This window comes from Phocoena phocoena, chromosome 10 (assembly GCF_963924675.1).
Source record: "Phocoena phocoena chromosome 10, mPhoPho1.1, whole genome shotgun sequence".
NCBI classification, from domain to species: domain Eukaryota; kingdom Metazoa; phylum Chordata; class Mammalia; order Artiodactyla; family Phocoenidae; genus Phocoena; species Phocoena phocoena.
In genome coordinates, this window is record NC_089228.1 from 48,395,538 (window position 1) to 48,415,303 (window position 19,766).

Sequence of the window (19,766 nt, forward strand, 5' to 3'; positions counted from 1 at the left end):
CACACGATTGCGGATACATTCCAAACTGGGTCAGAAATGAATGCACACACTGACACCATCACAAAATCTCCTCGCAGGGGCCTGACCCTGCGGCACGCCACAGGCGGTCGGAGCAGCACACCCGCTGGGAGACAGGCTCCTATGACTCACCCCCATCCCTTACCACCCACCTCCCTCCCACCTTCCAGGTTTTAGAAAATTGTCATATTTATCTTCTTAGAGAAGCTAAGACAATAAAAGACTAAAAGGTGTCTGGAAATACGTTGTATAGAAAAATTAACTCTCAGCTTAAAATAACATTCAAAAAGGCACTTCATCCTGTAGGAAAGAGATTCTGAGTTGGGTCAGCTCCTCTGAGCTGGGGTAGAAGGGGACAGGCTGTCTGCTGGAGGGGAGGACAGTTGAAAGGAAGTCTGATAGATATCAAGCTTTTTTTTTTTTTCCCATTTTTTTCCTTTTTGGTATGTTTTAAGAAAAGCAAATCCAGTAAAATGCATGTCCCTTTACGAAATTCATTAAAAGAGTTCATTTTAAAATAGTTGTTTCTGTTCTTAAAAAATAAACCAGGTAGGTATGGCCACATTCGCCCCGTGGCCTGGAGTATGGCGTGTCCTCACTCTTAGCTCCTGGGGAGCTGAGGCCAGGCAGGTCCCGAGGCTGAGGTTCCAGGGTGCACAGGCGGGAGGCGGGCGGAGGCCGGGGCTACCTACTGCAGAGTCTGTGCAGCATGCTGTACACGTCGTCTTCCTGGCTCAGGCCCTCAAAGAAGGGGATGAGGTCCAGTAGCTCCGTGTCTGTCATGTCATCGAACCAGGACTGCACAGGCACCTGGAAGACAGTGCATGGGAGGGGCAGCAGAACTGTATCCAGGCCTGGGGGCCGCTTCTAGCCTGACTGGGTCCCTGTACTTTAACATTTTCTTTGGTAAGGAGGATGGGTACCTGGAAATCATCATCATCATCATCATCTTGTTCGTTCTCCTGTCCCAACTAAAATCAATCTAGATCTACCTGGTTCAGGAAGGCAAAATTAAGTGTACCCACTTTGCAGGCATTTGCCTGTTTTGTTTTCCTGTCACCGAAAAGGTGGCCAGGGCGCAGAATATATAACTAGCTTAGCACCTTGCTAATTCCAAAACGCTCTTGCCATTGCATTAAACCAGCTTCTTGTACCTCAGAGCACTTGGAGCCAGAGGACACCAGCCAACACTGACATCAGGGAGCCCACATAGAGGGCATCAGAGGGCTTCCACTTAGGGTCACTGTGCCAGACTGCACGGCAAGGAGAAGTGGACCATTTCCTCCCACGCTTAGCAGAGATCAGGTAAAAGGGGAAGTATAAAATTTCAGGACATTCTGAAGCCATGGGCAAGACAGCATTCTCCCTTAGGTTTAGACAGAGAGGTGGGGAAGGCTGCTAGTGGGTAATAGCCAGGGGTGCAAAGAAGAGATATTAAAAGAAATTTGGGGAAGCCAAAAAAGTTGAAAAGCAGTATTTTTGACCATTTAAAAATCTAAATACTGCTCAGAAACATAAAAATTCAGCATGTAATTTAAAAAAGAAACAAGGTAAGGATTAACCAAAAAAATGACTACTCCTGGGGAAGGGGCAGGAATGGGTGAGAGGGCAGAAATGGACACAAGACTTCTCTGAATTTATCTTTGCTGATAGTTTTGATGTTAAACTATGTAAATGTGTTACATAATTGAAATAAAATTAAATCATTAAGATAAAAAGCAACAAAAGATGAACCTTAGTGTATATAAGTTTGTGACATAACCACAGAGGATTATTTCAAGTGATTCTGAAACATAGTGCTGTTTGTAGATTTCTCAAAAAAACAAAACCTCTAAATGCACTCAATTGTTTTATTATTAGTAATATTAAAACAATGCAATTCTGAAGCTATTAAATGTATACTATAGAATAAATCAAATCTGTAATGATGTTAGTATCTTTAGGAATCAAGAGTTTCAGCATAAGAGAAGGAGACACAAATACAAAAACAAATTAAATAAAAACCATTACAACTGAATTGGAAAAACCAATATGAATTTATGATTTTGTTTTCATTCTAAAAATTAAAATAAGTGTATTTTAGCTCTGTCCAATAGAAAGGACTGGAAGCAAAGGACATCCCAGTAACAATGAGAACCCACCCAAACTGCGGTCTCTAGATACCATTTTCATTCTTAGGAATCAGGTTCCATAGAAAAATGGCTGATTCCAGGGCTGGAGCAAGAAATGGACAAGATGAGCTTACAACATCTTGCTGGACCAGAAAGCAGGAAGCTATCAAAGACTATTGTTATCTGAAGGGGAATCCACTGGCCAAAGTATACAAAAGGATAATAGAAGGACTTAAGTTATAACATAAAAAAAATCCATGAGTTCATAATGGTACCTAAAAAAATTCACTGGTTACTTTTGGAGGCTTGCTAGAGCACCAACGCATGACTCTGAAAACTGCAAAATTAATGAAAAAGAACCAAGACTTTACTCTGACTTCCCTATTCAAACATTCAAAATGAATTTTAGGGTAATCAAGTAGTCAATGAGAGCAAGTTCAATTAAAAAAAAAAAAGAATTCCAGCCAATAAATGCAGAAAGAATGATAGGATTCAGAAATCACCATTTTGCAATTCCTAATGAAATAGTGGATATAGGTAAGGATCATCAACGAATGCTCACAGTTGTGAGCAGTCGTGAAAGGTCGATTGAAAATTTAAAAATGGATGGATCAGGCTGACAACACCTGAATCCAAAAATCAATTCAAAATCTTTAAAAGTGGGACAACCTGATGTTGTATGCCTCCTGATGTGATACCACAGTGAGTACACAATACCAAAGCAATGTACGGACCTTGTCTGGATTCTGATTCAAACAATCCAAATGTAAGAAAATATTTCGAGATGATAGGGAAAAGATGAACACAGACTGGATATTAGATAATATTAAGAAACTGTTAGTATTATCAGATGTGATAATGGAATTGGGATTTTTTTTGGCCACGCCGCGAGGCTTGTGGGATCTTAGTTTCCGGACCAGGGATTGAACCAGTGCCCCCTGCAATGGAAGCGTGAAGTCCTAACCACTGGACTGCCAGGAAAGTCCCAGGAATTGGGATTATACTAAAAAGAACTCTTATCTGTTAGACACATTACAAAATGCATTATGTTGAATTTGATTAACTCATCAAAAGGAGCATATTTAAACATAATACATTTTGAATGTTTGTTCAAATAATGATTATACATTAATGGAATCTAGTTTGAACTCAGTTTTTGGTTATAAGTGGAGCAACAGAGTTCTGGCCTCAAGGAAAGGACCCTTTTTGGGCTTTTGTTGAGTCTGAGAAACATGGACTTGGGAGAAACATCCTCTCCAGGGCCTGAGCTGAGGCCTGGCATGGTGGCCACCATGGAGGGGTGAGCAAGCACCAATGGGGCTGGTCTCTCTTCCCCTGGAAATGAAGGGCGGGCAGCAGGAGGGCGTCTCTCCTGCTCTGAGTCATGCTGCACCCAGAGAGTTGGCACTGGGAGCTGCCACACTCCATGGTTTTTGTTTTGGTTTTTTTTGCGGTACGCGGGCCTCTCACAGTTGTGGCCTCTCCCATTGCGGAGCACAGGCTCCGGACGCGCAGGCTCAGCGGCCATGGCTCATGGGCCCAGCCACTCCGCGGCATGCGGGATCCTCCCGGACCGGGGCACGAACCCGTGTCCCCTGCATCGGCAGGCGGACTCTCAACCACTGCACCACCAGGGAAGCCCTCCATGGAGTTTTATGTAGGAAATGTTCCCGTTGTCTACTTTTTAGACATCATTATGAGGTGGTAAAGCCTGGCAGTCTTATCTGAAGACCTCATTGAAGTGCTATTCATTCTTAATACTTCTGTTGAAGAGGTCACCCAGGCCTTCTAAGTCCACAGGGGTCATGAAGTCCTGGGCAACAGCCAGCTCCAGGAAGCTAATGACAGAACCTTCCCGGTCACAATCCTAAAGATGCTAAGGAGATACAGGCTCATTGAGCCTGCAAGCTCTGCTCTAAGTGCTTTTCACGTACTGCCACCCAATCCTCCAACAATCCTATGAGATCAGCGTGCCTATACTCCCCATTTGACAGAGAGGACAACTGAAGCTCAGTGGGCATAAATAACTTGGCCAATGTCATGTAATTGCTAAGTGGCAGAGTTGGGATTTCACCAAGGAAAAGGCCAAGAAACCCCGCACAGGGGCTTGAAGGTACAAAAGTGGTTCTGCCTGGCAAGAGAGCTCAGATGGAGCGCTGCGTCCTTTTGCTTTGGGGCTACTTACTGCATTCTCAGGATGGAAGATGTACGAGGCAGGAGAATTGTCCACGATGATCACTTTGCTCAGCTCCCGCCCAAGGCGACTCAGGTCTTTCACATAGTTCCCTCGATGGAAAACACATGATTCTCGGAAGAGCCGGGCCCGGAACACACCCCAGCGGTCCAGCAGGTCAGCCACAGGGTCTGCGTACTGGAAAGCAGGTGTTACAATGAAGCCTGGGTGCCTGGAAGAGCCCAGAAGCCCTGACCTCCTGCAGCAAGATCCGTACTACTTTTCTAAAAAGGGATTTAAATAACTGGATGTGTTTCAAGATCCTGGTTATTTCCCTGACACCCTGGATTCTTCCATTTCTCTCACTTCTCAAATCCAATCCATCAGAAATTCTTGTCAGTTCCAGCTCCAAAAATATCTTGAATCCACCTGGATCTCTCTGTATTGTCACTGCCTCGTCTGGGCCTCTGTAGTCTCTGGCCTGTGGTGGCTGCGTGAGCCTCTAGAATAGCTTCCCTCTTCCCCTTGGGCCTCCTTTCCACCCCTTCACCCCACAGCTGTCAGAGCGGCCACTGGAAGACATCTGTCACACCACATCACTCCCTGCACTGTCTTCCCGTCGCATTTGGAACGAGGCCTCCTGGTCCCTGCCGGATCCTGTACGGCTGCAGCCACTTCTCAGCTCCATCTCAAGTCACTTGAGCCACACTGGCTTTGCACATGGTCAGGACCTTTGCACCAGTGTCCCCTCTGCATGGAACACTCTCACCCCCCCGCTCTCTGCACGAACTTCTCCTTCTGTCTCCTCATTTTTCAGATCTTGGCTTCCCTTATCACCTACCCAGCCCTTCCTCTCTGCCTACTCTGGCCTCACAGCCATTGCCCCCACAGAGCTCACCACCTGGGACCACCTGACGTTCCTGTCACCTGTCAGGGACCAGGCCTTGCCTGTCATGTTCCCCATGACATCCCTAGCACTTGTGGGTGCCTACCTCATAGTAGGGCTCAGTAAATACTAGTTCCGTCAGTGAATGAAAGAGCGGACTTGGTATCTGTCTTGTGTGCATGGGGCCACACTGCCCCCTAGAGGTGCTCTGGGCAGCTGGGCCAGCCCAGCCCCCGACTGTCACTGGATGGTGCTCAGACAGCACTTCCATTTACTTGGAGCCCAGGAGTTTTAAGGGAGGGAGTTCGAGCCCCGCTGAGAGTTGGGGTTCATCCAGCTTGGCCCTATTCCATGGCCTGGGGGAATTCCCCCCAAAGCAGGCTGAACTGGATAAAGAAATAGAGGGGTTATCCCTGAGGGAAAATCTTCATCCAGACTGAGTGGCCCGGGCTGAAGGCAAAAGAGTGGCAGCTCCCAGCCCGATGTTAGGTCAGGCCTCAGCACCAAGACCCAAGTGAGGGGCACAGCCAGTTTCCCTAGGGGCCCAGAGGCTCTGCCAGGGAGGTAGGAAGCACCCGAGGCTGGTGGTCTTGGGAAGGCCAGTGGCAGAACGCACAGCAGCCCAAGTGCAGAGCCAAGGCAGGCACGGCTGCAGGATGCAGGGCTACGAGCAGCATCCTGGTTCCATGGGCGAGTCCTCCTCTCTCCAGAGACATCCTGATGGAGCAGAGTCCAGGAGGAGGCTGGATTTCCTGCCAACCAAGTAGGGTGAGCTCAGGACTCTGCAGTTTTCTGCTGGTGAGGGTAGCCAAGTGCCATGTGGGTTGTTTTTAAGGGGCTGACTCTAGCTAATTTCTTCATAATCATTAACGGTGGCGGTGGCATACATCTTTCAAGGGAACGTCTGAGTCTGGGGCTCCAGGCCTTGGAGATGAAGGAGGGGAACATAAGCTTCATGTGGGCAGGGACTGTCTCTTGTTCTCTGTGGTATGCCTAGTGCCTAGTACAGTGGCTGACACACACAGTACATGCTTGCTGGGTGAGTGAATGAAGGAAGGACACTAAGATGGGGAAGCAGACACCGAAGGGCTCTGACAGTCAGCAGAGGGTTGCTTAGGTCCCCGGGTGGCAGGCCAGGAGGTCCTCTGCACCAACAGTGCTGGCTGGGGCTGAGCCCAGAGCCAAGCACTGGGGAGCGGCCACCTGTCAGCAGAGCTTGTGCACCAGGGAGGAGAGAAGCTGGACGGCTAGACTTGAGGGCTGATTCGGCAGAGCCAGCCTTGGGGTAGCAGCAAGAGAAGGGCTGGAGAGACAGATGGAGGGGCAGGTGGGAGCCGTCCAGGGAGAGCGACTGAACAAGGATGTTTAAGCAAGTGCTGGGGATGATGCCAAGAAAGAGTGCTTTCAATTTCACCAAAGAAAAAACAGCTCTCAATCCACCAGCATTGTGCAATCTTCCTGTTTGTTATTTCTCTGGTTATCACTTCAGGCTCCTCGGCAGCCCAGAGCACTGTCAGAAGAGCCATCGGCACCGCAGCACGATTAGCCTTGGTACCCACCAGGGAAGATTATGCTTTTCCTGAGGCCACGTTCTCTTTACAGTATGCAGAGGTCAGCCCGGGGCTTTGGATCCCCTCACTACCGGCCTGGTGATGAGCTTGGCAGAATGTGAGCAAGTGGGGTTCTCTCTCCCCTCGGCCATGACAGAGAGATGGCCCAAACCAGCAATGCCCAACCTGGCAAAGCAGCGTGCGTGGGAACTCAGGGTCAGAGTCCTCGACATGCAGAGAAGGGAGCCGCGCAGAGACAGAACATGGGGGAGGAAGCTGCCTGTGGGTCCTTGGAGCAGGTCTGCAGACAGGCAGACAGCTAGCTAACTTGGGCCCCACAGAGCTCATCTTTGGGGCCGTTCAGGGTCCCTGAGGTGCCCAAGGAGACACCGGCAGTGCCATCAACAAATGGATGGCATTGGCCCCATCGGGGTCAGGGTTTGAGACATGGTCATGGCAAGGATCTCTTCCTAGGAGCAGGGCCTGCCCTGTCTGCCCTCCACACCACGCACGTACCTCCGCTCCCCTGTGAAGGGACAGACTAAACCACACTGGGGGCCCTGTGAGCCTGCCAGTTCCCTCCAACAGTAGGAGAGGGCCAAGAAACCACTCTCCTTGGTCAGAGCCAGTGTAGATGCTGGGTCAGAGATTCATACCAAACCACAGGACCAGAACATGTGTGAATTATTTTATCACCATGAATAATTATGATAATAAAGAACGAACACCAGTAGCGGTTACCATGTGACGGCACCCAGCACAGCACACGGGACCCGGCAGGTGCTCCACGGACACTTGCTGAGTAGGAGTGGGGCCCTGTGCTAAGCTCTTTATGGGCATTATCTCATTTGACCCACCCCATGAGGCAGATGGAATCATCCCCATCTTACAGAAGAGACTGAGGCGAGAGAAGTGAAGCAACTGGCCTGAGGTCCCAGGGCTCATGAGGGCAGTCACAACTCTCATTTGGCCCCAGCAGGTGGATGAATCTTTGACCCTTATCTCTCCCTGAAACCCGTGTGAGCTAACCCAAGGGCAAAGAGGCCTGAGCCTGTAGCCAGTCAACAGATGAGATACGTACGCCCTTTCTTGGTTACACTGGACACATGTGTGGTTCCCTGGTCTGTGGGTAAGTAGCTTCAGCGGCCGCAGGGAGCAACTTCATGGAGCATTTGTTCCCAGTGCTGTCGCTATGGTAACCCAGAAGCCTCTCAGGCTGGTGCTGTGCACATGGCCTGCATCCACCCCACCTGGGGTGGGAACCTGTCACCATGGAGACAGCTTCCCCCACCTTAACAAAGGGCTGCTTGACAGGGGGCAGGGGTGGAGGGGCTGGGCACTCAGGGCTGGGGGCAGGACCCACCTTGGCCAAGCTGGCAGTAAAGAGCACACACTCAAACAGCTGCCCCATCCTCTGGAGGAACTCGTCCACGTGTGGCCGCTTCAGCACATACACCTGCAACGGCAGGGACAGCACGCTGGTCAGTCACAGCCGCTGGGAAAGGCCTGGGGCCCGGACACCCTGCACAGGAAGAATTCCTAACCAGGTTCCTGCCTCCTGCCCCTTGGTTTAATGTGGCACGTATGAAGGGCTGTGCAGTCAGATATGGCGCTTCAGGCCAGACACACCTCAGACTGGGCTCCAGGTCTGAGTTCGGAGCAGACACCCCTCCCAAGGGGGAAAGGGATGCTGACCATGGTACTGAAGGTCCTGGGGATTTTCAGAAGCAGTGAGTGGAAGGGTTGTGCCGCATTTGTGTGACACAATTCCTTCATTTCACGTGCGTTTCGCGGTACATGCTCTCAGTCAGGCCCTTTGTGGACACAGGCTGTGGTCTGGGGTAGTCCTTTCGGGAGGTCAGGGCCTGGCCCCCTGCCCGGCAGGCCTGGGATTGCTCCAGCTGCTACCTACTCTGATTGGAACCCCTCCCTTGCTAAGACGGCCTGGGGTGGAGGCGCAGGCCCAGCAAAGCTGAAGGAAGGGCCTTCCTTGTCGGCTTGGGAAACCATCTACCTGACCCCACAAAGGTAACTCTGCTTGGGTCTGCTCCAGAAACAGATGCTTCAGGGGACTTGAAGCCAGCCTACCCCAGGCCCCGGAAACCAGCTATCAGGAGGAGCCGCCAAGCAGAGGGGGGCAAAGAGCAGCCTTTCCTAGAGTGGCTGGGCTCTGCTCCTGACTGGGGAACCTGAACAAATGTGAGGAAACATGGGAGCAGGGAGAGAAGGCAGAGCTGGCAAGAGAAGATAGAGGAGGTGGGAGGAGGGAAGAACTAATTAAAACTTGAATAAATTCCATCTGAAATTAGCCATTTCCCTAAAATAATTCAAACTTGTTAAAATTCAATTCAATTCGTATTCGCTCAGTCCCAGCTCTGGGCTCAGCCTGAAGCAGTTACAAAGGTGAGTGAGACACAGGCCTTGCCCTTGAAGAGCTCACAGTCTAGAGCAGACATACAGAAAAATATATCAAAATAAACATGTGTAATGAAAGCTGTAGTAGAGGGATAAATTTGAGGACGATTAACTCCCCTCTCAAGGGGAAGGAATCACAAAAGGGAACATGTGGCCTGGACCTTGAAGGATGAATAGGAGTTCACCAGGCTGATAAGGATGAGCAGTGAGCTTCCAGACAGAGGAAACAGTATGAGCCTGAGACCTGGCCTGAAAACACTTGGGGTGTTAGAGAATGGCCAGAGCCCTGCATGACCAGCCCTTCAGAGGCAGCAATAAAAGAGGGGGAAATGAGGGTAGAAAAGGCTGAAGATGAAATGTGAAAAGCAGGCCAGGGCAAGTAATGCATGGGGCCATAAACGAAGCAGGCTGGATACCTAACAGGACAAGTAACAGAGGGGAACGGGGCTCTGCCCCACACGGAGGATGTGCTGCTGGTAAAGGAGTTTACACAGAGCCAGGACTTGGTGGGAAACATGGCTGACTGAAAGGGTATGTGGAGTGAGGAACCAGAGGAGCAGGGTGGCCTGGGTGTGGGTTGAGGGCTGGACCTGTGGCTGTAGTAGCTCCAGGCCCCACTTTTGCCCACGAGGCTGCTTGGTGCCAGGAACGGATCCGGCCTGCGGTCCTCAGTCTCCCTGGGAATATTGCTTGGAAAGGAAGCTTTGCTACACGCGAAGGGCAGGAGACTGGTTTGGGAACTCTGGTGTTGGTGCCTCTGGCAGAGAGGAGGGTCCTGGGCCCGGAGGCCAGCGTCCAGGCCCGCGTCCGCGTGCAAGTAACCAAGAATAGGCCCCTTGGGACCTGCACAGCCTATCCTGGATTACTTGAACGAGGCCACGGCCTTCGCCAGGGCCTTGGTCCTCCTCTGGGCATCTGTGGCTTCATTCCCTCAGGAGAGAGAGTTTCTGACCCCAGCTCTGGGGTATCTACCACCAAGTGAATCACAGCACAGTCTGGAGGGCTGGGGCAGCTGGGCGGCTCCTTCGAGAATGGGCTGGCCATAGCAGGTCAGGTCCTGAGGGCCACGCTCACGGTCACGAGGAACAAAGGATTAATTTCTCTCCTAATTCCTGCCATGCCAGTGGGCAGCCTCTCCTTTGTCTCATTATCTTGTAACACGAACCAAGATAATAAATGCAGAAGCCTTAACTGCTTCTCAGATGCTAAGTTAATTCTGTTGACGCTTCTGCAAATGTTAAATGCCCAAGTGCCTGCTCCCTGATGGCTTTTAAAAGTGTGAAGTGTGGAGACACCAGGGACAGGGCTGCCTTTCCCAGGGACTGGACGGATTCCTGGCAGGACCTCCTGGCAGGGGAGGAGAGGGACTCGAGTATCACCAAAAGAGCCCTGGGTTAGGAACAGGAGACTGGAGCTCTCATTTTAATTCTTCCTCCTGTATGACCTTGAACCAATCCTCTCCCTGGCTGAGCCTCAGTTTCCCCATGTGTGCTATGAGGTGGCTGGATCAGCCGATTCCCCCAGCTCTGACACCCTGCACTCAAGGGCCAAAGAGACTACCGACATTAAGGAAAGACATCCTGTTACGGCTCAAGTACCAAGGGAGAGTTTTCCTCCTGGGATATAAACACACCAGGCCAGAGACCCTCCCTTTAGATCTTGGGGTTGACAAGGAAGATGACTGGATCATCCCTGCGGAAAACCTACAATGTCTTCCTACAATGTTTCCAATATTTCATAAATGAAACTATCTCCAGAGGAGCTTCATGAAGAAAAAAGGAAAATAAGGGGAAAAAAAAATCAGAACAAAGATGTATGCCAGCTGACTAGGGCATCTTTAGTCAAAGCTGCCTGCTGATCCAAAATATGCACACCCTTCCTCCTTTCCTTTTTGGCTTGGATTTTGCTAAATATTCACTGGAGAACACGATGCAGGAGTGACAAGGTAAGTCTGGACTGGCTGGCCTTGGAAACGGACAACTTTTCCCGAGAATCTACCATAAGCGGGTGACTTGTGACATTCTCCTGTTGTCTGCTAGGAGAGTAGTTGAAGCAATTACACAGGGAAGTTAATTAGACCATCAAGCTAGGCCAGTGGGGGATACGGAAACTTCTAAAAGTCTGCATCAAATCAAAGAACTATTGGAACTTGCAACCACATCTAATATTTACAAATAGATTAGAGTTTCCCTTATAAACTAAGTATAAAATTCATCTGAGTGAAAAAAAAACAGAACATCATTGCATTTTTAATAAAATCTACTTCCTTTTGATTTAGGAATAAAAAGACTATGAAATGGGAATTTAGAAATACAGTTCACAGGAAACATGATTACTAAAAAATGCTAACTGAAACTCAGATTTAGCTTTGATTTCTTACCTGATGTATAGTTCCATCGATTTCAACAGGAACAATAAAATCAGCATTACTAATAGGCTAGAGAAAAAAGAAACTATAATTAGTATGTCTGAAAGAAAAAAATAAAATTGGAAACTTTAGCACCAAAAAAGCTTGCCTGGACCAATGTTTCTATTGTTGGAAAAAACAATTCAGGAGGATGTTGAAGCATGCCATGGCTCCTCAAAATAAGCACAAGAAGAAAAGCACATTATTTTCTGTTCTGAACATTGTTACATTTTCAGCATCTTGGTGCAACTTTTTTATCACCTCCCTGCAAAGAGTGCAAAGAGTGGTGCACCTGGCTTGGGAACGGGGCTTGTCAAACTCCCCGCTCTTGCCTAGAGCCCTCCCAGCATGGCAGGAACCACTGCTGGCCACCAGAGGGAGGAGGTGAGAGCCTGACGATCCCCGAGGACAGTGCTACTCAGGCGAAAAGAATTTGTCTTGGACCCACAAGTGCAGACTGCCCTGTGAGGGGCTGCTTGACAGATGTTCAACACATGGACCCCAAGTGGGGCCATCGGATATGTGGGGTGAAGTCAGAGGCCACAGCCATGACCTTGGGCGGGCTCTTTCCCCTCTGGACCTCGGATTCTCCTGTCTTCCACAACTAGAGCAAGGGATCTGATGAGTGCCCTTACCTCCATCCAGCATGCATCAGTGATTTCAGGCCTTGCCTGGCACCATCTCCTACTGTGGGAGGTGGGGAGAGCCAGCCCACCCCAGACTGTTCTGCTCTGTGTAACACAATACGTAGCACACTCACAAACCTCTGCATATTTAAAGTAACTCTGACACTTAATAACACTTAAAATTCAAATAGGAAGCTTCGGCAGTCACTACGTTCTCAATGATAGACTCACATACAGTTCTAAATGGAATTCCACAAATCAGGTAGAAATGAACAGGCCCAAGAGAATCATGAGACCGCAAACCCTCGGGACACGCAGGAGAGAAACAGAGGGAGGGAGAACACGGGTGTGGTGGCCACAGGGCACTCTGGTCACAATCTGAACTGGGGTCTCTGCCTTTAAGCCCATTACTGTACACACACATTGTTCTTTGCTATGTAAACTGAAAAAAAGGTGGAAAATACTAGATCACAGAACCATTACTAAGCACTCAGCAGAGCACCTGAGGCTTAAGATTATAGTGTCTTCACTGCTTTGGTTGGAAGGCCAAGGATGAGTTCAGTATTTTGTAATTTCACAACTAAAATAGAGAATCAGGCTAGAAAACAAGAGACTGAAGGAAGAAATTCTCACAAGGCATTAGACTGTGAAACCATATTCCACAGAGCATAGAACAAGAGAAAACCATTGCCCAGCTCAGAGCAAGCACTGCCCTCCATCTTTTCTTGCACGAGACCGGGCCAAAGCCAGGGCTGTAAATCTGGGTCCTGGCCCTGCGTGCTGTACAGATGCGCATTTTCAAGGAGAGAGGTTCACAGCTTTCGGATTCTCAAAGGGCTTTGAAATGCCCAGAACCTTAAAAACCATATGATAAAGAATATTCCGCTCGCAAATGTAGGCAGGCCAGGGAGGGAAGAAACAAACAGATGCTGTTCACATCAGCCTGTCGCATCAATGCCCTCTGAGTAGGCCCTGGAGATACCAGGGGCTGCCAAGGCCTCGCCTTTGGAGGCAGGAACCCTCAGTAACCTTGGGCAGTCTGGCCAGCGATGCCCACACTCCCAGAGCTGCTTGGAATGAAGCTGGTCTATGCTGTAGTGGCAACTGACCCCTGTCCTAAAGGGCTTTCTTCCTCAGGGACTTGAAAAAGTCTTGAGCATCCTGCCCATTGGGGAGAAAAGGCTTCCAATGCCATTCAGTGTTGAGTTGGGATATAAGGTCACTGCAGCCCTGGGACCAATCCTGGAAGGGCCCTCGTGGGGCTGGGGAATGAGTGGTACCTATGTGCCCCAGCTGCCAGCCGGGCCATTTCTCACTGCCAAGGGTAAGTGTGGCCCCGCCTCCACTCTCCAAAGGACTCTAGGACAACTGCCTGGCCTTGTCCTGTCAAGGAGGATTCTGTTTAGTGAGAAGCAGGCACAAGGAGGGATGTTTCTGGAGGAAGGTCTTCAGGAAAATTTGATGGCTCTCCCACTTCCCACAGAGCCATCAAGGAGTGACTGGCTGGTGTCAGACACACACTCCATCTTAGGTGGTGCTTTCACGTCTGTCAGCAAAGTAAACGGGGTCATGGGCTGGGGGTAAAAAGAAGAATGTGGTCTAACTGGCCAGCAATAGTAGAGCAGTTCCATCACCAGAAACAGCCAAGGAAAACAGGACAAGGACCCTACACACCTGCTTCTTTTCCCCAACACACCAGTCCCCTATTTCCAAACTTTTTTTTATCATTTGCTTCTTTTAAACAATTTCAAAAAATGGAAAAACGATTAATTAACTCATTTCCCAAGAGTGTAGCCATAGCTGTCCCTGCATAGAGGCCCTCGGGTAATTTGTAATCTTGGCTGTTTTTCTGGCGGGGAGATGAAGATGGAGAGCAAGCTGAGCTCACTGCGGCCCTGTAGCCATCAGGAGGGAGGTCAGGCAGGTGGATACACATTAAGCCATGAAGCGTAGGAAAAACTCCAGCAACCTCTTGTCATGAAAACGGTCAAGGTAAATGGCTAATGTGTTCAGATGCCGTTAACTCTGGAAGTCTTCTTCAGAGTTGGGCATCTTCCAAAACTTGGTCTGGGAAAATTTCCAGGATAGTCGGTTGCTTGATGGTTTTCAACAGTGCCTCCCCTGCCCCTCCCAATACAACTTGCAGGACATACAGCGCTCCAGTTACCTTGACAAACACATAGCAGTGTCCTGGGGCACTGATTGCCTTGTGCCACCTGAAAAGTATTTCTGCAGGGGGCAGAGTGTTGGAAAACTCAAATTGCATACGTAAGAATGAAGTCTCAGGGATATTGGCAGCCCCAAACTAATCATGTTAATATTCAGCTACTTGAGTTAATGTTCACCTGAGTTAATAAGCAACTGTTATTGGGATTTCATAAACAGTGAGGTCATACGCCAACAACCACAAGCTTTCATCCTTTTAATTTTCCCTTTTCCAATACAACTGTGACCAAATCACAAAGATCACTGATTGTTTTCTTATGTTGATTTACCTTAAATGAACTGTGCACCAATGTTTCATCTAAATCAATGACCACACATTTCTTTCCATAGTCAAGCACCGTCACCTCTGGAAGGAGATATTTAGCTGGTGGCTAAAGGGGGGGAAAAATCAGTATTATTACCTTTATGTAAAAGACAGACCAAATCCCTTATAATTGTATTACACTATGTCAGTGAGGTCAGAAATGAAACCAAACATTTAAATGCCTGGTCAAGCACATCATGGAATTTTATTAAAAACAATAGGAATAAGCAGTTTGCAATTGAAGTTTTACCAAGCAAATACTATGCCACTTGCCTGAACGGCTATTATGAGGGCCTGGGCCTTGGAACCAGACAAACTTGGGTTTGACTATCAGCTCTGTCTGTTCTTTGGCTGTGAGTTGGGACGATAATACCTACCACGAAAGGTTGTTATCAGCTATAATTGCAGTAAAACACTCAGCATTCTGCCTGGCACATATGTGGTGGCTATTGTTATTATTAAAATGGACAACATGGGCTTCCCTGGTGGTGCAGTGGTTGAGAGTCCGCCTGCCAATGCAGAGGACAGGGGTCCGTGTTCCGGTCCGGGAGGATCCCACATGCCGCGGAGCGGCTAGGCCCGTGAGCCATGGCCGCTGAACCTGCGTGTCCAGAGCCTGTGCTCCGCAACGGGAGAGGCCACAACAGTGAGAGGCCCGCATACCACACAAAAAAAAGGACAACATGAAAATGAATGTTAAATTATAATCACTACTCTAACCATGCAGCCTATGTTCCGGGGTCATATTTCACCTGAAATTCACTGTGGTATATAAGCATATTTTAGAGCTTTATTGGACCATAGTATTTTTTTTTTAAAGTGACTGAAGCTTTCAAAAAACTTTAAGAGAAACTATAGAACTACCAGCAAAATGCAATCCAAAGTGACCTCCAATAATAGGAAACAGAAATAAAACTGGTCCACGTACAGTGCCCTGCGTTGTACGTGCCCCACTGTGGTGTAATATTGAGCAAAGGTGGCACTTTTATCCCTTGGAGTCTCTGTCCCTGGGAGTTATACTTTAATCCACATGTTGCATGTTAACCAGAAAATCCATTTCTATGTCTTTGTAGTAGCTGACTTTCATGTTATAATAAAGAAGTCATAAAGAGTTAATAAAATGCTAGATATCTTCAGCCAACCTCATTCTTGATTTAGAGTATTTATTTCTTGGGCCTTGCCTCATTCTAGAAATGATTTGAAGTATTTCAGTTTACTTTGAGGCATATTCAGTATCCAATGTTAACTAGCTAATTTTCTGTCCTGGAGGAAGGTCAAGCTCTGTTCCATATTTAATGCAAAACAAAACACAAGAAAATATCTGTTCCTAACCACTGAAGAATGGACAATTTAGCTTATCAAATAAAACAAGAAAAAAAATGAAATCAATAAGTATTCCCTTTTAAATGGCTCTTTCTCTCTCTCTCTCTCTTTTTTTTGGGGGGGGGGTTCAGTTGAACATTAGTCAGGGAATTCATGTCAGTTTTGGACTTGGGCTGGTTCAATAGTGAATGTAAAGCAGGCGGTCAACAGGGTAGGTAAATTTGCAAGTGCTATGATCATCTTGGCTGGAGGGATTGTCGGGGCTGAGTAGGATGAAGCAATGTGTGGAGACACGAGCATTTCTAATTCCTGGGGGGCTATCTCTAGTAAGCGTGGGTGTTTCATTCTCTCCAACATCATCCAGCAGAAAAAGCCCTTATGGCCTCCCAACTCCCTTGGCTCTAATGAATGTTCACCAGGCAGTATCCCTGAGAATGTAGCACTGGGAAAGGCATGCCTTAGACTTGGAGCGTGGGACCCAGTGTCCTGGAAAGGACTATGTCCTTCGTTACAAATCAGCAAGCAGGCAGGTTTTATTAAAAAAATTAAAATAAACTTGCAAGAAGTTCAAAAGAGGTTTCAAAAGGCAGGGTGTGATGAGCCCAATAAATGAACGTAATAGAGAGGATTGGGGTTATTTCTGTTGTGTGAGCCATAGCAGAAAGCATGCTTGTGACCAGAATAAAATTTGTTTTAATTTTCTATTATACAATTATGTAATAAAACACATTCTCATTGTAAAGAATACAGACATATAAAACACAAGTATTCCCTCTTCCATGCTCACCCCCCCAATTCCTTTCCCCAGGTGCCCCCCTTTTTTAGTTTGCTATGTATCTGTCCAGCCTTCTTTCTATGCGTTTATAGACTAAAACAGCATTTTAACTTTAAGTAATTGCTAGCCTGGAAAATAAGGATCTAGAACTTCTATCCCTAGCATATCTGAAAACATCAAAGCTCTGCCAAAAGTGGCTCAGTTATTTTCCAAACTAGAGAATGAAAATTACTTTCTTCGCAGGTTTAACCCACACTTTACAAGCATTCTCTGAGTTAACAGTAAGGAAAAAGCCTCCCCGCACTATTTTAAGAGAGAAAAGAGCAAGCGGGGTGACAGGCATAATAAGCAAGCTATTGATTTAGCATTTCTGCTGCAGAGAACAAGGCCAGGCTGGGGCGACACGCTGCAGGCGGCGGTCCATTAATCCTTAGCCCAGTTCCTAAATGCACGCGGCTTCCCTGAGAGCTTGGCTTTTGATTAATGCAAATTCCTCAGACCAGTGGTAAGAATTCTTCTGGACAGCTGTGTCCTTGGAACATGCGAGGATACTAGATAATTGCGATAGTGTTTTGTGACTTCAATTGATCTGCTCAGGTGATGCTTGAATCATTAACTAAAAAATGTCCTGATGCAAATTTTCTCTCAGGTCATCATCAAGCTGAAGAACAGGGGAAACACCAGTTATATCAAGAAGAGCCTTTTCTAAACACAGTGACTTGCTCCCAAGCACAGGCGGGCACTGCCAGGGGGGTGGGGTGGGAGTAAGAAAGCATGGGGGGAGGGGGAGGTTTGAGAAGAGCATTCATGCCATTGCTCTTTCTGGAAGTGGACGGGAAAGTTCCTGTCCTTGGCTGTGAACGGGCAGCCAGGAATAGTTAATCTAAGGTATCCACCCCGTAACACACCCTTGCAAATCTTACAGAGTGGTGCCTCTTCTTGGTATGCTGGATGGTTGTCTGTGCACTTGAGTTCTCAGGCTCCAAGTCTGCACACTGCCCACCTCCCTCCCCTCGCACCTCCCGAGCTCAGGGCAGAACTCTAGGGGCTGCTGCAGGAGGGGCAAAGGAGACTGGACACCAGCTCTAACTAGAGGAGTTGCTCTGCTTATATGATCTTCATAAGGTTTGGTGGAAAAAAGTATACTACTGATTACTAAAAGGCTTAGGACGACAGCATAGAGACGTAACTGTTAGAAAACAAATTTCTCCTCTCCACTTTCAGCAATTTTATGGCTCAGCTGTACTGTCAACCCCGAGCTGGAAGCACCAGGGACTTAGTGATCCCAGCGAGCATGTGGGGAACGGGAGGGGTCTGGTCCTCACTGGGGCCAAAGCATCGGAGTGTTCACCTTCAGAGTCACCACCAAACTTCACCGTTTCCAAGCCTGTCCCTCTGCATTTTTCCTTACCCTTCAACACCTGACTTCTACTGCACAGAACATGAGGCTTCCGATAAGAGGTACAGAGGGCCCCAGACCCCAGCTCCCAGCTGGGAGACAAATGTTACTAAGTGAAACGTTTAAGATCAAATCCAGATAAAAATGTTATTTCTAATAGGTGTACAAAAGATGGGTTACTCAATAAATGATGCTGAGACAACTGACTTGCCACCTGGAAAAGCAAATAAAGCTGGATTGCGACTTCACGCCCTACACCAACATAATCCAGATGGATCAAAGATTTAAGTGTAATGATGAAACTGTTAAAATACTAGGAGACAAGTGGGTCATAGTCATAGAGTGGGGAGAGCTTTCTAAGCATGACATAAAGTTCAGGAGCCATAAAAGATAAGATGAACACATTTCCCTATATAAAATTACACTCCTTTGTGGCCAAATGATTATAAACAAGACCAAAAAATATATCATAAATTTGGGGGAGAGTGCTAATTTCCTTGAAATTTAAAAAGATAATAGTATAAAATCTAGAAGAAATGAATAGGTAAGAAGAAATACATATAGACAATAAACTTGTGAAAAGATGTTCATACTCACTCATGAAGAAATGCAAATCAAAGCAATAAGTCTTTACTTTCAGATTAGCAGAGATCAAAGTATTTGCTAATTACCATTATTGAAAAGGGAAGGGGCTCTTGCTGGGAATGTAAATTAGGTTTTCAGAGGGCAATTTGCCTTTAATCTACCAGAAATATAAAGTATACCCTTTGACCTAGCATTTCCACAACTAGGAACTGATCACCCAGATACTATCACTCAGGTTGACAAACACACAAGCACAAGAATATTTGTAATAGCACAAAAGTGGACACAACGTAAATGCCATCAACTACATGTAAAACAATGAGGCAGCTCGCTATGTACTAATATCTGGAAGGATGTTCAAGGTACCCTGATAAAAGCAAAAATCAACTTGCAACACTCATTTGTTTAAATATACCTGTGTTGACTTAGAAAATTTCTGCAAGGATATACAAAAAATGTTAGAAGGCTATTCTAGAGAGTGGGATCAAGTTGGGAGTTTTTTTTTCTATTTTAATCTTGCAGTAATTTTTTAAACCATGAGTTTGAATAATGAAAAAATATGAATAATGAAAAGTGAATAATGAAAAAATGAGCTTAGTAAAAAAAAAATCAAAAGATGGAGGCTGCACATATAAACAGCAGCATGAGAATAAAAATGGAGGGCTCATGAGGTGAGCAGCAAGAGATGGGAACTTCAGCCAGATCTCCTCTGGGCACCCACAGGCTTAGGGGAACCTTTCGTCTTCTGGGCCTGGAAAAAGCTTTCAGCGGGTGTGGGGACTTGGTTTGGAGGCTCAGCACAAGCCTGGATTTCTGGTCCTGTGTGGTAGCCCTCCAACAAGCTCTCAGAGGCTCCTAGCACTAACCAGGCCCCCCGTGGTCCAGAAAAGGCAGGGCTACTGTTTATGTGAGCTGCAGTCTCGACAGGTAGGTGCAGATTTTGCAGGAGACCCCAAGGCTCGAATCCT

At 47.4% G+C, this 19,766-nt stretch overlaps 1 protein-coding gene across 1 annotated transcript in view; it reads right to left on the reverse strand.

Annotated features, from left to right (window-relative positions):
- Window positions 1-528: 528 nt before the first annotated feature.
- The window catches only part of CTDSPL (CTD small phosphatase like), a 121,119-nt gene continuing 101,881 nt past the window's right edge, over window positions 529-19,766 (reverse strand). Inside the window, exons 4-8 of the mRNA XM_065885228.1 lie at window positions 14,682-14,783; window positions 11,534-11,590; window positions 8,102-8,194; window positions 4,315-4,500; window positions 529-828 (exon numbers count right to left, since the gene is read on the reverse strand). Of these exons, the coding sequence (XP_065741300.1) occupies window positions 703-828; window positions 4,315-4,500; window positions 8,102-8,194; window positions 11,534-11,590; window positions 14,682-14,783 (564 nt within the window). The 3' untranslated portion in view covers window positions 529-702. The remainder of the gene's footprint in view (window positions 829-4,314; window positions 4,501-8,101; window positions 8,195-11,533; window positions 11,591-14,681; window positions 14,784-19,766) is intronic.